Here is a 13,937-nt window from a genome sequence, read left to right on the forward strand (position 1 = left end):
TTCCCCAGAGCTGTTAAATCAATCACCGTCCAAATGTTCTCACATAATGACAAAGGATTCTTGTGGCTGCTTCATCATCTCTGTACTTTCACATGGAGGAAAGGTTAACTGAGGAGGTTCAGACCCTCTGGAGGGGCCCCACCCCGTATGTTGTAAACCACTGGTCTAAACTAGCCGATTGCATCAGTAAGGATGAGGATCATATGAGGATCAAAGTTACATCACTATGAGTGTGAGCAGAGGTCAGTATTGATCAATGGGAGGACAGCTATCATCGCCATGGTAACCCTCAGCAGACCATAATGCAGCAGCTGATCTGCTGCCAATCCACCCTGGAAAAAATGAAATGAAATAGGTCTTAAAATAGAACGGCGCCGGCCGGCTGTCGGCCAATCAGAGCAGAGGTGGTGTAGGTTTTGCTGAGTCACTTTCAGGTTCCTGGACGATGAGCCCTCTCTGGTTTCCTGTCCTTCATGGACCTGCTGAGAAGGAATAAGAATCCTTTCTGGTTCAGTAGATTCAGATTCAGACCAGAGCAAAGAGTCGCTGGTTCAGGTTAAAGGTTTCTACTGATTCAAAGGATGAAGAAACATTTCTACAGAAACATCTGACGCTGTTTGTCAAGTAGAACAGTCTCTATGTGAACACACCAACCCTGGTCCAGAACTTCGTTTATGACAAATAGTCCAGGCTAACTCCTTTAGCATAGATGCTGTTTGTTATTGCACCATTAAAACATTTAAACAAACATTCAAAATGCAGATAAGAGAATATCAGAGATATCAGAACTGCTACAAAATAAGAAGGCTAATGTTAGCTTTTATAGGTGAATGTTAGCTTGTCTAGGCTAATGTTAGCTTGTCTAGGCTAATGTTAGCTTGTTTAGGCTAATGTTACCTTGTCTAGGCGAATGTTAGCTTGTCTAGGCTAATGTTAGCTTTTATAGGCGAATGTTATTCGTCTGAATTTAGACACGGGATGACTTTTCAAAGTACAAAAATACAAGACAACTACAATTTTTCAGTGAAACTGCTATTCCTAGTTTGACCACCAGGGGTAGCAGTGTTCTTTTTTCTTTCTTATTTTTCTTAAGAAATTTGAGCTTGTTCGTGAAATGTTTAGTAAAAGAATAGCACATTAAATGTAAACATTTTCATAATGTACTTATCTGGACTTGTTGTTATTCTGCTGTTATCTTGGTCCCACTGAGATCAGACTGGCCCCTGAACTAAAATGAGTTTGACCTCCTTGCTCTAAACCTTATTAGTTCCCATGTTGTTGTGGAATTATCTGAATGTTCATGAAGAACTAGAGCCTAGCTAACCTAACCGTTAGCATGTTAGCATGATTGTACATTCTAAGAGAAGCTGCTCAGATTCTGTTTCCTGAAAAACTTTGGGTCGAGATAAAACAGATTATTTTGCTGCTCTCCTGTTTTTCTGTTTTCTTTGCTTCACTGCTCAGTCACAGTTACTGGTTGCTCTCTCTCTCTCTCTCTCTCTCTCTCTCTCTCTCTCTCTCCCTCCACCCCTTCTTTCTCTCTCTCTCTCTCTTCCATTAGTAGGAAGAACAGATCGCTGGCAGATGAGAAGAGACGACTGAGGCAGACGGAGCAGAAGAAGAAGAAGAAGAGACAGAATAGAAAGAAAAGACAAGAAGAAGAAGAGAAGCATCATGGACGCTCTGAAGAAGGGATTCTCCATTGCCAAGGACGGAGTGGTGTCCGCCGCCGAAAAGACGAAGGTTGGAGTCGGGGAGGCCGCTGCCAAGACCAAGGAGGGGGTCATCTATGTCGGTGAGAGGATGATGAAGATGAAAATGTGAAATAATGACAGAAAAAGTGAGGAAGAATGTGATTAATTATGAAGGATGGAGGGATGGAAAGACGAGTGGGTGGAGGATGAGTGAAGTTCAAACTGGGATAGATAAACAAGGGATGGAGGGAGAGACAGCTGGAGGACAAGAAACTGAATCCTGAAATATTAAAGTGACGGACGATAAATCTGACTTGAAAAAGAACAAAGAGAAGAAAGGAGGGATGGAAGGATGAATGAATGAAAGGAGGGATGGAAGGATGAATGAATGAAAGGAGGGATGGAAGGATGAATGAATGAAAGGAGGGATGGAAGGATGAATGAATGAAAGGAGGGATGGAAGGAAGAAGTAAAAGAGAAAAAGGCAAAAGAAAAGGTCCAAATTTATTTATTGGTAAAAAATAAACGAGAAATGAGGGAGGACGAGTGAAACTCAGGAAAACGACCCAGAGGGAGGGATGGAGGGATGGATAGAGGACAAAAGGATGAATCCTGAAATATTAAAAGAGAAAAAGGAAGATGAGAGACGAGGAAGGAAAATGCAACTCATCGTGATCGATCAGTTATCTGCAGGAAGAAAGAAGAATAGAAAGATCAAAGGATGGAGAGAAACTGAATAAAAGAATATTTTCACTCAAATTAACAATTATTATTAATGAAATTATACTTATTATGTAGAGAAATTTCACTAAACAACCTAAAACTGGATCTGTGTGGTTACGTTTTGTATCTTAAAGGAGAATCTACTGAACAAGGATTGGTTTTGATTGGTCCTCCTTCACAGTTTATAAAGTTGGGGTTGAGTTAAACCTGCAGTCATGACGTCTCCTGCATCGTTGGCTCCAGTTGGACTTCTGTCTGAAGCTTCTCAGCTGATTCATGTTGAATTAGAAGGAGTCACTCTGATTGGATGATCAGCTCAGAGAAACAGGAAGAGATGAAAGTAAAAAAATTAAATAAAACAAAATTCAGTTCAACGTTCAAAACCACAAATATTTCCACAACAACATGATGATCTAGAATGAATAAGCTGTAGCCCTTCCTAGCCTCCCAGCTAATAGTAGCTCCTCCTAGCCTCCCAGCTAATAGTAGCTCTTCTTAGCCTCCCAGCTAATAGTAGCTCCTCCTAGCCTCCCAGCTAATAGTAGCTCCTCCTAGCCTCCCAGCTAATAGTAGCTCTTCCTAGCCTCCCAGCTAATAGTAGCTCCTCCTAGCCTCCCAGCTAATAGTAGCTCTTCCTAGCCTCCCAGCTAATAGTAGCCCTTCCTAGCCTCCCAGCTAACAGTATCCTCCCAGCTAACACTGCACTTTATTCATGTAGCTGCTTAATACTTAATACTGTAAGTCTATATTTTTATTTTTATTCTTATTTTTTTTTTTTTTTTTTTTTTATATTCTATTTCTCTATCGGTGTACATTACACTTATATCGCTTACCTTGTGTGTAACTACTGTTTACTGTAGTACTTCTATATTTTTTTACTACTGGCTGCAGGTACAACAGTACATTTCACTGTGCATTGTACTATGTATAACTGTGCATGTGACAAATAAAACCTATCTATCTATCTATCTAACAGTAGCTCTTCCTAGCCTCCTAGCTAATAGTAGCTCTTCCTAGCCTCCCAGCTAACAGTAGCTCATCGTAGCCTCCTAGCTAACAGTAGCTCTTCCTAGCCTCCCAGCTAACAGTAGCTCTTCCTAGCCTCCCAGCTAACAGTAGCTCTTCCTAGCCCCCTAGCTAACAGTAGCTCATCCTAGCCTCCTAGCTAACAGTAGCTCTACCTAGCCTCCTAGCTAACAGTAGCTCTACCTAGCCTCCCAGCTAACAGTAGCTCCTCCTAGCCTCCCAGCTAACAGTAGCTCTTCCTAGCCTCCTAGCTAACAGTCACAAAGAGCTGTCATTAAAACTTGACACAAATATGACATTTAGTTTTTATCAACGTGTCTTTAGTCTTTGCAGAAATGTGAAAATGAAAAGAATGAACAGATAAAGTGTTTATCACCAAACAGTGACTTTGGACATTTACCAAAGAGGAAAACACATTAGTGTTTACTGGAAGAAAGAAAGAGCCAGTCCATTAGAGGATGATTAAATATTCATCCTCCTTCCTGTATCTGCAGCAGACGGTCGTCAGTCAATCAGCTGTTGTTCACTCAGACAAAGAGTCGGTTCAGGTCGGTTCAGCCCGACGCCCACCGAGAGAAGAATTCCTCCGAGTCTGACGTGAATAATTCAGAAAAGATGGCGATAGAAGTGGCCAGTTCATTAGGTACGCTAGTCAATGCATTCTGTTGTAGAGGAAGGTTGTAGAAACATTCGATCAGAGCTTTAATATTATTAAACTAAACTACATCTTATTCAGATATTCATGTGACATTCTTGAGATTTGGTTGGGCATAAAAATAATTTTAACTTCTTGTTAAAAACAGAGAGGTTTCTAGAGTAATCAGATCACAGAGTTAGACTGGGGAAAGGAAAAGTAGTCTAGATCATTAGGTACACTAGTGAATAAATAATGTTGAGTTGATAGAGTCAGAAAGGTGGTGATTCACCTGGATGTTAAACTGGACTGATTTGAGGAGATGATTCATATTTTAGCTACAGTTCAACAGTTGAATCAACATCTCTGAGTTATTAGAAACTAAAGCTGAACACCAGAACCTTCATGGTTTAACTGGTGTACCTAATGAAGTGGCCAGGCAGTGTTTGTGTGTTTGAATGAATTCAGTCTGAACACACTGAGTCTTAAATCAGAGAATTTCAACTAAACATTATCATTTTTCATTTTCTCTCATGAAACGTTTAAATAAAAGCTTCGACTCATGTTTAAGTAGTTAAGTTTTTTTATTTTTTTTGTCTTTTTCAGGAAACAAGACGATGGAGGGAGTGGTGACAGGTGTTAACACAGGTAAATAACATGTCATGTAACTAGACATCAGCCCTCTGCAGGTGACTGGTCTCTCACCTGATTGGCTGTTACTTAATTAACAGCTGACAGGTGTTTAAATGTTTTTATTTTCTAGTTTCTAGTTTAACACCTTTCCTGCTTCCTGTCGTCCAGTTTCCCAGAAAACAACCGAGCAGGCCAACGTTGTGGCCGACACCGCCGTTGCCGGGGCCAATGAGGTTGCCCAAGCAACCGTGGAGGGGGTGGAGAGTGCAGCACTCGCAAGCGGATTGGTCCGCACGGTGAGTGATGTCACGTCACCTTGTTTACTCTAAATGTTTTATTTTGCTTTTATTCCATGTTTTAGTGGTCAGTCAGTCAGTCTGGTGTTTTATAATCGTATTAAAAACGTCTTCGTTGACGTTTTTTATCTTAAAGTTTCAGAGCTGACGCGTTTTTAAAGGATAATTCTGAGCATAATTATAATGATGAAGGTTTTTTGTCTTTTCGGTGATTGGCTGGGAACAGGAGGAGGCGGGACCAGAGGCTGTGGAGGTGCCTGATTGTTTGGGAGGGGGCATGGCACGTTGCTTGTTGCCTGATGCAGACGTTAAACACTGCTTCATAACATCTAACATTTCATCTAATGTTTGAGAATCACATGAGAAAAAAATCTGAATAAATGAGAATGAATAAGATTGAAATGAGAATGAGATTGAGAATGCCTTTATTGTCCTTGTATGCTCTACAACAAGAGTTTAAAGTCATCTCCTATCTGGTTAGTGTAAGAGCAAACGAAGACAGCATTAAAAAAAACGCAGTATAAAACAGTATATAAGGGAGTATATAGAAAATACAACACGGTGCAGGTAAGAGAACATAGTGTCTAATAAGACTCATCAGTAACAAACAGGTCAAAGCAGCAGGTCAGGACATAGAGCACAGTATCAGTGTCCAGTATTAATCAGATATTTGACGTTGAAGCCTTTAGCTCCTTATTTCTTTTAGGTAGAATCTGTTAATGAGTCTGGAGGTGTGAGCTGTGATGGCTCTGTAGCGCCCCCCAGAGGGAAGCAGTGTAACGAGGCTGTGTTCTCATGATGAGTCTCTCCAGAGTCTCCTCATCAGCCACGGTGCACATTTTGAACCACACCAGGACTTAGAGGCTGATTATGTTTTACACAGACGTCCTGGGACGGGTTCACCTTCCTCAGTGACCTGAAGTACAGAGCAGTGGTGTTAGTGTCAGGTCCAGAAATGTGTGCTCACTGATCGTCTCAATGGTGAGAATGAAATGAGATTTAAATGAGATTTAAATGAGTACATTCTACTCAGTAATTAACTAAACGTGCAGGCAAATCAGGAACAGGAGGAGTTAAACCTAAAATCTGATGTTTAATGTTAATTTAATCTATGAATACAAGGATAATAAAGATCAGCTTGTAAATAGTTTTTCTAGTTCAACACTAACTCAGCTGCTTCTTTCATCTGTGGCTCCATCTCATCTCTCTCAGCTGACAAAAAGAAGTTTTATCTGTGATATAAATTCACATTTATTCCATTTCTCCCAAAACTAATGAAAACTGACTTTTGTCAGATGATTCAGTTTAAAGTCGCTGTGACTTTCTGCTTTAGTCAAACTCATCTATGAGAATGAATCTGTGTCAGTGAAGCAGCTGAAGCAGCTGAATGAGTTTGTTCTGGGAGAAATGACGTTGAGTTGATGTGAAGACGTGAAGACGTGAAGACGTGTCCTCTGTTCTTTCTCCTCTACAGACTGAGGCCCCGAAAACAGGAGAACAGGAAGCACAGTAGGTAAGAAACTACAGGAAGTAAACTACAGGAAATAAACTACAGGAAGTAAACTACAGGAAATAAACTACAGGAAGTAAAACTACAGGGAGTAAACTACAGGAAATAAACTACAGGAAGTAAACTACAGGAAATAAACTACAGGGAGTAAAACTACAGGGAGTAAAACTACAGGAAGTAAACTACAGGGAGTAAAACTACAGGGAGTAGACGACAGGGAGTAAAACTACAGGGAGTAAAACTACAAGGAGTAAAACTACAGGAAGTAAACTACAGGGAGTAAAACTACAGGGAGTAGATGACAGGGAGTAAAACTACAGGAAGTAAACTACAGGGAGTAAAACTACAGGGAGTAGACGACAGGGAGTAAAACTACAGGAAGTAAACTACAAGGAGTAAAACTACAGGGAGTAGACGACGGGGAGTAAAACTACAGGAAGTAAACTACAGGGAGTAAAACTACAGGGAGTAGATGACAGGAAGTAAAACTACAGGGAGTAAAACTACAAGGAGTAAAACTACAGGAAGTAAACTACAGGGAGTAAAACTACAGGAAGTAAACTACAGGGAGTAAAACAACAGGGAGTAGACGACAGGGAGTAAAACTACAGGGAGTAAAACTACAAGGAGTAAAACTACAGGAAGTAGACGACAGGGAGTAAAACTACAGGGAGTGAAACTACAGGGAGTAGACGACAGGGAGTAAAACTACAGGGAGTAAAACTACAGGAAGTAAAAGTACAGGAAGTAAAAGTACAGGAAGTAAACTACAGGAAGTAAACCTACAGAAAATCAACTACAGGAAGTAAACTGCAGGAAGTAAAACTACAGGAAGTAAACTACAGGGAGTAAAACTACAGGAAGTAAACTACAGGAAGTAAAACTACAGAAAATCAACTACAGGAAGTAAACTACAGGAAGTAAACTACAGGACGTAAACTACAGGAAGTAAAACTACAGAAAATCAACTACAGGAAGTAAACTACAGGGAGTAAAACTACAGAAAATCAACTACAGGAAGTAAACTACAGAAAGTAAAACTACAGGGAGTAAAACTACAGAAAATCAACTACGGGAAGTAAACTACAGGAAGTAAAACTACAGAAAATCAACTACAGGAAGTAAACTACAGGAAGTAAAACTACAGGGAGTAAAACTACAGAAAATCAACTACAAGAAGTAAACTACAGGAAGTTAAAGTACAGGAAGTAAAAGTACAGGAAATACACTACAGGAAGTAAACTACAGGAAGTAAAACTGCAGGAAATACACTACAGGAAGTAAACTACAGGAAGTAAAACTACAGGAAATCAACTACATGAAGTAAACTACAGGAAGTAAAAGTACAGGAAGTAAAACGACAGGAAGTAAACTACAGGAAGTAAAGCTACCGGTAGTAAAACTACCGGAAGTAAAACTACAGGAAGTAAACTACAGGAAGTATAACTACAGGAAATAAAACTGCATGCTGTAAATTACAGGAAGAAGAATACAGGAAATAACCTACAAAAAATAAACTACATGAAGTAAACAACAGGAAATTAACTACAGGAAATTAACCTGAGGGAAATACAGGAAGTAATCTAGAAGGAGTAAAACTACAGGAAGTAAATTTCAGGAAGTAGATCACAGTTGGTAAATTACAGGAAGTAAACCATATGAAGTAAACAACAGGAAATGAACTACAGGAAATGTAGTAGTAAGTAAGTAAACTATAGTCATAAACTACAGGAAATAAACATACTGAAGCTGAAGTATAGTATAGAATATAGAATAAAGAATTTCCCAGGAAACACTAAGGTTGTAAAAGCTGCCGTTCCTCCATCGTCCACTAGAGGCTCCACCACTGAACACCATGTTAAAAACTCTACTCTCTCTTTTCATGATGAACTCACCTGATTAAATTAGACCAGTGATTAAAGCTCTGCAGAGTTAAGGGGGCGTGGCCTCTTTGATTGACAGGTGTCTGTCCTCTCAGGTAGCTAGCTGCTTGCTAACCTCTGGTATAAAGGGTTAGAGTTGATCCAGTCATGAATCTGTCTGTTTTCTCTCAGACTCTGAACGTCACTGAGGAGGAACCATAGAAGAAGACATATTAGCTCCGCCCACTCTGCCATGATTAACCTCGTTAACCAACAGAAACCCTCGGCTGCGTCCTCCTTCCTGTTGCCACGGTTACACTGCCTACAGCACCAAAGTCAGTTTTCAAACTCAGCGATGAAGCAAACCGTGCTGGTTGACATACTCTCAGCTGATTGGCCGGTGAGGCTCCTCTAAGCCCCGCCTACCTGCTGTCAATCACCCGCCAACCCTGACTGACCCCGACTGACCCCGACCGCCTCCGACGCCTGAAGCCTCTTAAATGTTTTAAATGCATGAAGCTTTAATGAGACACACTTCCTGTCTGACGCTGATTTTCTTTTATAAACAACAGAAATAAAAATCTAAATCCAGCTGCTTCGTTCCTTCTTCTCCGTCAGAGGTTTATTATTTATTTATTTATTTCGTTCTTATTTCTTTTTGTCCACTGAGCTGAACTGATTCACTAACAGCTGCTACTCAGCTCAGAGGGCAAATAAACCTTCATGTTTTCTAAACGGGGTCAGATTTCAATCAGCTGGTTTTCTCAGGAACAGATTAGGACTGATAAGTAATGAGGACCCCCGGGGGTCCAAGCAGGGAGACATGATCAGAGCGATCTGTGGCTGCTTTGGCTCAGACGAAGCCTCGGGCCCCGGGGCCTGTTCTCATTATATGAACATAAACAAAGGGTGCAGTCGTGACTCACGCAGAAAACAGTTTGGGAGGAACGTCTGCCAGGCGTTGATGGAGCCTGCAGTCGAGGCTCAGGGCTCGTTAACCCATTCTTAGCTCCAGCCCGGTTGGCTGATCTCAGACCTGTGTGACGGGTCGGCCTAGGGTGACGCCCTGTAGCCACGCCCGATTCCTCAGCGGGGTGAGTTCAGCGACGCTTCACCTGCCGGGACGACGACACCCGCTCCTATAAGACGCCAGCTCGCCCTCGCCACAGGATCAGTCCACCGACCTCCACCGACCTCCACCGACCTCCATCGACCTCCATCAACCTCCATCGACCTCCACACACGCTGCAGACATGGCAGACTTCTTGTCCAACGCTCTGGGATCTGGTGGGATTGCAAAGATCGCTGGCCAGAAAGCTGGTGAGTGAATATCTGAGATTGAATCATGTTTGATCATGAACTGACTCGGCCTGTTTGATCATGACTCAACGTGTCGTCTAGTAACACAGTCGACCACATTTACATCAACTATGTGATGCAGACTCATCTGAAGACGACAGGAAGATTGATTTGATTTATAGAAATAAACTCAGACGTGGATCATAAATGGTCTGTTATTAATCTAGAGTCTTCTCTGCAGCGCCACAGGAAGTAGAAATCATTTAGTTTCTTTCAATCTTTGTTTTATTTACAGGATTAAATTTAAATCAGAGCTCAGAGGGAGGGAAAGTATTTTAATCTATGTTTGGCTCCAGACTGTTTTAACCTTTTCTTTCTGTTTTAAAATCTAAAGTACTGGATGAAGCCTCTTACTTCCTGTTTACTAGTTGATCTAAATGAGAAACAGGTTGAAGCTGCAGCTGCGTCTTTCGGGTGGAGGGGTTATACCAGCCACACCTCTCCTCCATTAACTCGTTCTCAGCTGACCTCAGGGAGGTGGAGGCTCTAGGATCAAAGAATAAATGTCTGATTGATGGAGGTGCAACAGAGATGAGCTGCTGGTTGTTCTGCAGGTGAACTGGTGGAGGAAACAGTGAAGAAAGTCATGGGTGGAGAAGGAGAGAAGACGGAGCAGAAGGAAGGAGGTGGAGCAGGAGGAGGAGGAGGCTTCGATGTGGGAGATGCTCTGTCGCTGGTCGGAGGAAAGAAAGACGAGAACAAAGGAGGCTTCGATGTAGGAGACGCTCTGTCTCTGGTCGGAGGGAAGAAAGACGACGGCAAAGGAGACGGAGGTGAGTTTTATTTATTATGTTAAAGTCTAAACTTCAAAAAACCTGTCAGAGGTGGAGCATGAGTAGAAAAACTAAAGCTAGCTACCTGAGAGGACAGCTACCTGTCAATCAAAGAGGCCACGCCCCCTTAACTGTGCAGCGCTTTAATCATTGGTCTGATTTAATCAGGTGAGTGATTAGTTTTAGTATCAAGTCAGTGGTGGAGCCTCTAGTGGACGATGGAGGACCTGCTCGTCCTATCAGAAGGTCGAGACCAACGTCAAACCTTCTCGTTGGGTTTGACGACGTGTTGTGTTGGTTTGTAGATGCTGAGCAGCTCTGACCTTTAATCGTTCCTCTGTCTTTGCTCAGGGATCGACGTGCAGAACGTGATCGGAGGATTCTTCAAGTAGAAATCTACTGGAACAGATTGTTGTGTTATAATCACATCCTCAGGATTCATTTAGCAGCATGTACAACATCATTTAAAGAGATCCATGTTTTTAAAATGTACCGAAAATAATAAAATATCATCATGAGATAAAAACATTTAAACACCTACACACGGTCTCTGTCTTTTACTTTCTTCTTTTCTGGGACATTAAAAGCTGAGGGACGGACTTACAGGTAATAAACACACCTTAAAGCTCTTTATGTACCGCTGACAGGAATGCTAACGCTGAGGCGTCTCCAGCTCTGAGACGTACCAGGACACACCTTTAATTAGAGTCAACACATTAAAAGAATGTGGGTTTGAAATGTTCCAGGGACCATAATTAATAATGTTCAACAACAACTTCTGAATGTTCATCTGCTCAGGACGAGACCATCTCTACATTCAGTTCAATTTATATAACGTCAATAACAAATCGTCGCATATACAGAATGTTTACTTTGTTTCACTGACAAATTCCTTCACATTTCATCTATTTAGGTTTTCTTTTTTATTATTAGAGAGAGAGAAACATTTTTAGATTTTTCTGTATGTGGTGAACGTATTGAGAAACTGACAATAAAGAAATCTTGAATCAAGACGCTTTACAAAACCCATCCTGAAACCTCCAGAGCAGCCTGAAGGCGACGGTGGCAGGAAAAACTCCCTTTAACAGGAAGAAACCTTGAGCAGAACCAGAACCAGCTCATATGGAGGAACCCATCTGTCTAAGGCCAGCCGAGTAGACAGTTCTGTCTGCATAAAAATGATTCAAAACATCCTGAAAGTAGACAAAGATGGACCCCATGAACACATGAGACTTAAAGATTAGACTAAAATGAGCCAATATTACATATCACGTCCTCCTTGTCTCCAGTATCTGCTGTGACCAGAAGTGGCAAAAGTACTCACATTCTGTACTTAAGTAAAAGTATGGATACTTGTGTAAAAAAATACTCTGGTAAAAGTAAAAGTACTGATTCAACTCCTTTACTCAAGTAAAAGTAAGAAAGTACAGGCTCTGAAATGTACTTAAGTAAAAAGTATAAATTATTTTGCCATTAATGAAACTATTCATCCGTAGATAATTTTGCAAAATGAAAAAGTTCTATCAGAATAATCTAGACTGAATTGACCAGAGGTCCTGCATGAACATCTGGATCATTTTTAATAATAAATTGAGGATTACTCGGTTGTTGTTTTTAAACCGCTAGCTAGTGTTAGCTATAAACTATCAAAACGATGTGTTCCCATAGCATTGCTAACGTTGTAAACTAGCTTCCAAAAAATCCTCAAAAAGCTAATGATAGCAACAGAAACCGCACCGTTTGTTTGTTTCACATTAGACCAGTAGTTCTCAAATAGTGGGGTCAGGTGGACTTTCAGTTTTACTGTCTTTATTGATGCTTGAACAATAAAGCAGCCTCCAGTCACTAGGTGGCAGCAGAGCTCAAACTAATCAACAGGCTGCCTGTTCTAAACAGTAGAAGAAGAACACAGGAAGCGCATCGTCGACTTTCCTTCTCTAGCCCGATGCTCTAGTCATGTCCGATCATGTCACGTCTTTTAAGTCTTGTCATCCGTGGAGGTTAAAAAAGTAACGAGGCTGTTTTTCAAATGTAAGGAGTAGAAAGTACAGATACTTGTGTACAAATGTAGGGAGTAAAAGTAAAAAGTCGTCAGAAAAAGAAATACTCAAGTACAGATACCTGAAAAATCTACTTAAGTACAGTAACGAAGTATTTGTACATCGCTACTTGCCACCTCTGGCTGTGACCTCCTTGTCACTAAATGTTTCTGGTAACAGCTGATCAGTGGTCTACAGCAGCTTGGAGGAATTTTAGCCCATTCCTCAGAACAGAACCACTTCAGTTCTGAGATGTTGGTGGGTTTCCTCACATCAACTGCTTGCTTCAGGTCCTTCCACAACATTTCTATTGGATTAAGGTCAGGACTTTGACTTGGCCGTTCCTAAACATTCATCTTGTTCTTCTTTAACCGTTCTTTTGTAGAACCACTTGTGTTCTTGGTTCTCGTTGTCTTGCTGCATGACCCAGTTTCTCTTCACATTCAGCTCATGGACAGATGTCCTGACATTTTCTTTTAGAGTTCACTGGTAGAATTCACAATTCATTGGTCCATCAATGATGACAAGCCGTCCTGGTCCAGATGCAGCAGAACAGGCCCAAACCAGGACATTAGCACCCCCATGTTTGATGGAGGGATGAGGTTCTGATGCTGGAATGATGCAGTGTTGTTTCATCTCATTTAAACCAAACTATTCTACTTTGGTCTCATCTGTCCACTAAACATTGTCCCAATAGTCTTCTGTCTTGTCCACATGATGTTTAGAAATGTTCTTCTTGGAGAGCAGTGTCTTTGTCCATCACACCATGGTTGTTCAGTGGATTCATCAACATTAACATCAGCCAATGAGAGAGAGGCCTTTAGCTGCTTAGAAGTTCCCCTGGGTTCCTCTGGGACCTCTCAGACTATTATGGAGTGATCTTTGTTGGTGGACCACTCCTGTGGAGGGGAACAGTCGTCTTCAATCTGTCTGACTGTGGATTATTTGTGGGTTCCAAACTCTTTAGAGATGGTTCTGGAACCTTTTCCAGCCTGATGAGCAACAACAACTCTTTCTCTGAGCTCCTCAGAAAGCTCCTTTGTCCACAAACATGTGTTGTGAAGATCAGACTGAGACAAATCCCTGATTTATTGAAACTAAACCAGGACCTGAACCACACCTGAGTCTCATTACATTGATGGAGACACTTCTGAACACATGGACTCTGATTGGATCCTAGAGGAGCTCCTCTCTGATATGTAATATTGGCTCATTTTAGTCTCATGTCTCCGGTTCATGTGTTCATTTGGTTTTTCTTTGTTGACTTTCATACGTCCATATTTTCCAAGTATCTGAGCTTCACATGGTCTCCACCAGTTGACAGAGTGTCCTGTAGTTGTCTCTTTGTCATCCTAGATTCTGATAGAAGTCATGAACTTAGGGTCAAA

The 13,937-nt window shown here is 41.3% G+C and overlaps 2 protein-coding genes across 2 annotated transcripts; both read left to right on the top strand.

The window, feature by feature from the left end:
* Window positions 1-1,528: 1,528 nt before the first annotated feature.
* Window positions 1,529-8,913, top strand: sncga (synuclein, gamma a). Its single transcript, XM_084562242.1, has 5 exons — window positions 1,529-1,795; window positions 4,684-4,725; window positions 4,879-5,006; window positions 6,481-6,519; window positions 8,571-8,913. The coding sequence occupies exons 1-4, from the start codon at window positions 1,675-1,677 to the stop codon at window positions 6,517-6,519; spliced, it is 330 nt and encodes a 109-aa protein (XP_084418368.1). The 5' UTR covers window positions 1,529-1,674; the 3' UTR covers window positions 8,571-8,913.
* Window positions 8,914-9,470: 557 nt separating this feature from the next.
* LOC311500693 (uncharacterized protein) lies at window positions 9,471-11,052 on the top strand. The gene is made up of 3 exons (XM_084562243.1): window positions 9,471-9,698; window positions 10,292-10,510; window positions 10,862-11,052. Exons 1-3 carry the CDS (start codon window positions 9,632-9,634, stop codon window positions 10,900-10,902), a joined length of 327 nt encoding a protein of 108 aa, XP_084418369.1. The 5' UTR covers window positions 9,471-9,631; the 3' UTR covers window positions 10,903-11,052.
* The last annotated feature ends 2,885 nt before the right edge of the window (window positions 11,053-13,937 follow it).

Source organism: Chelon labrosus (genome assembly GCF_963514085.1).
Source record: "Chelon labrosus genome assembly, chromosome: 15".
Classification (NCBI taxonomy): Eukaryota; Metazoa; Chordata; class Actinopteri; order Mugiliformes; family Mugilidae; genus Chelon; species Chelon labrosus.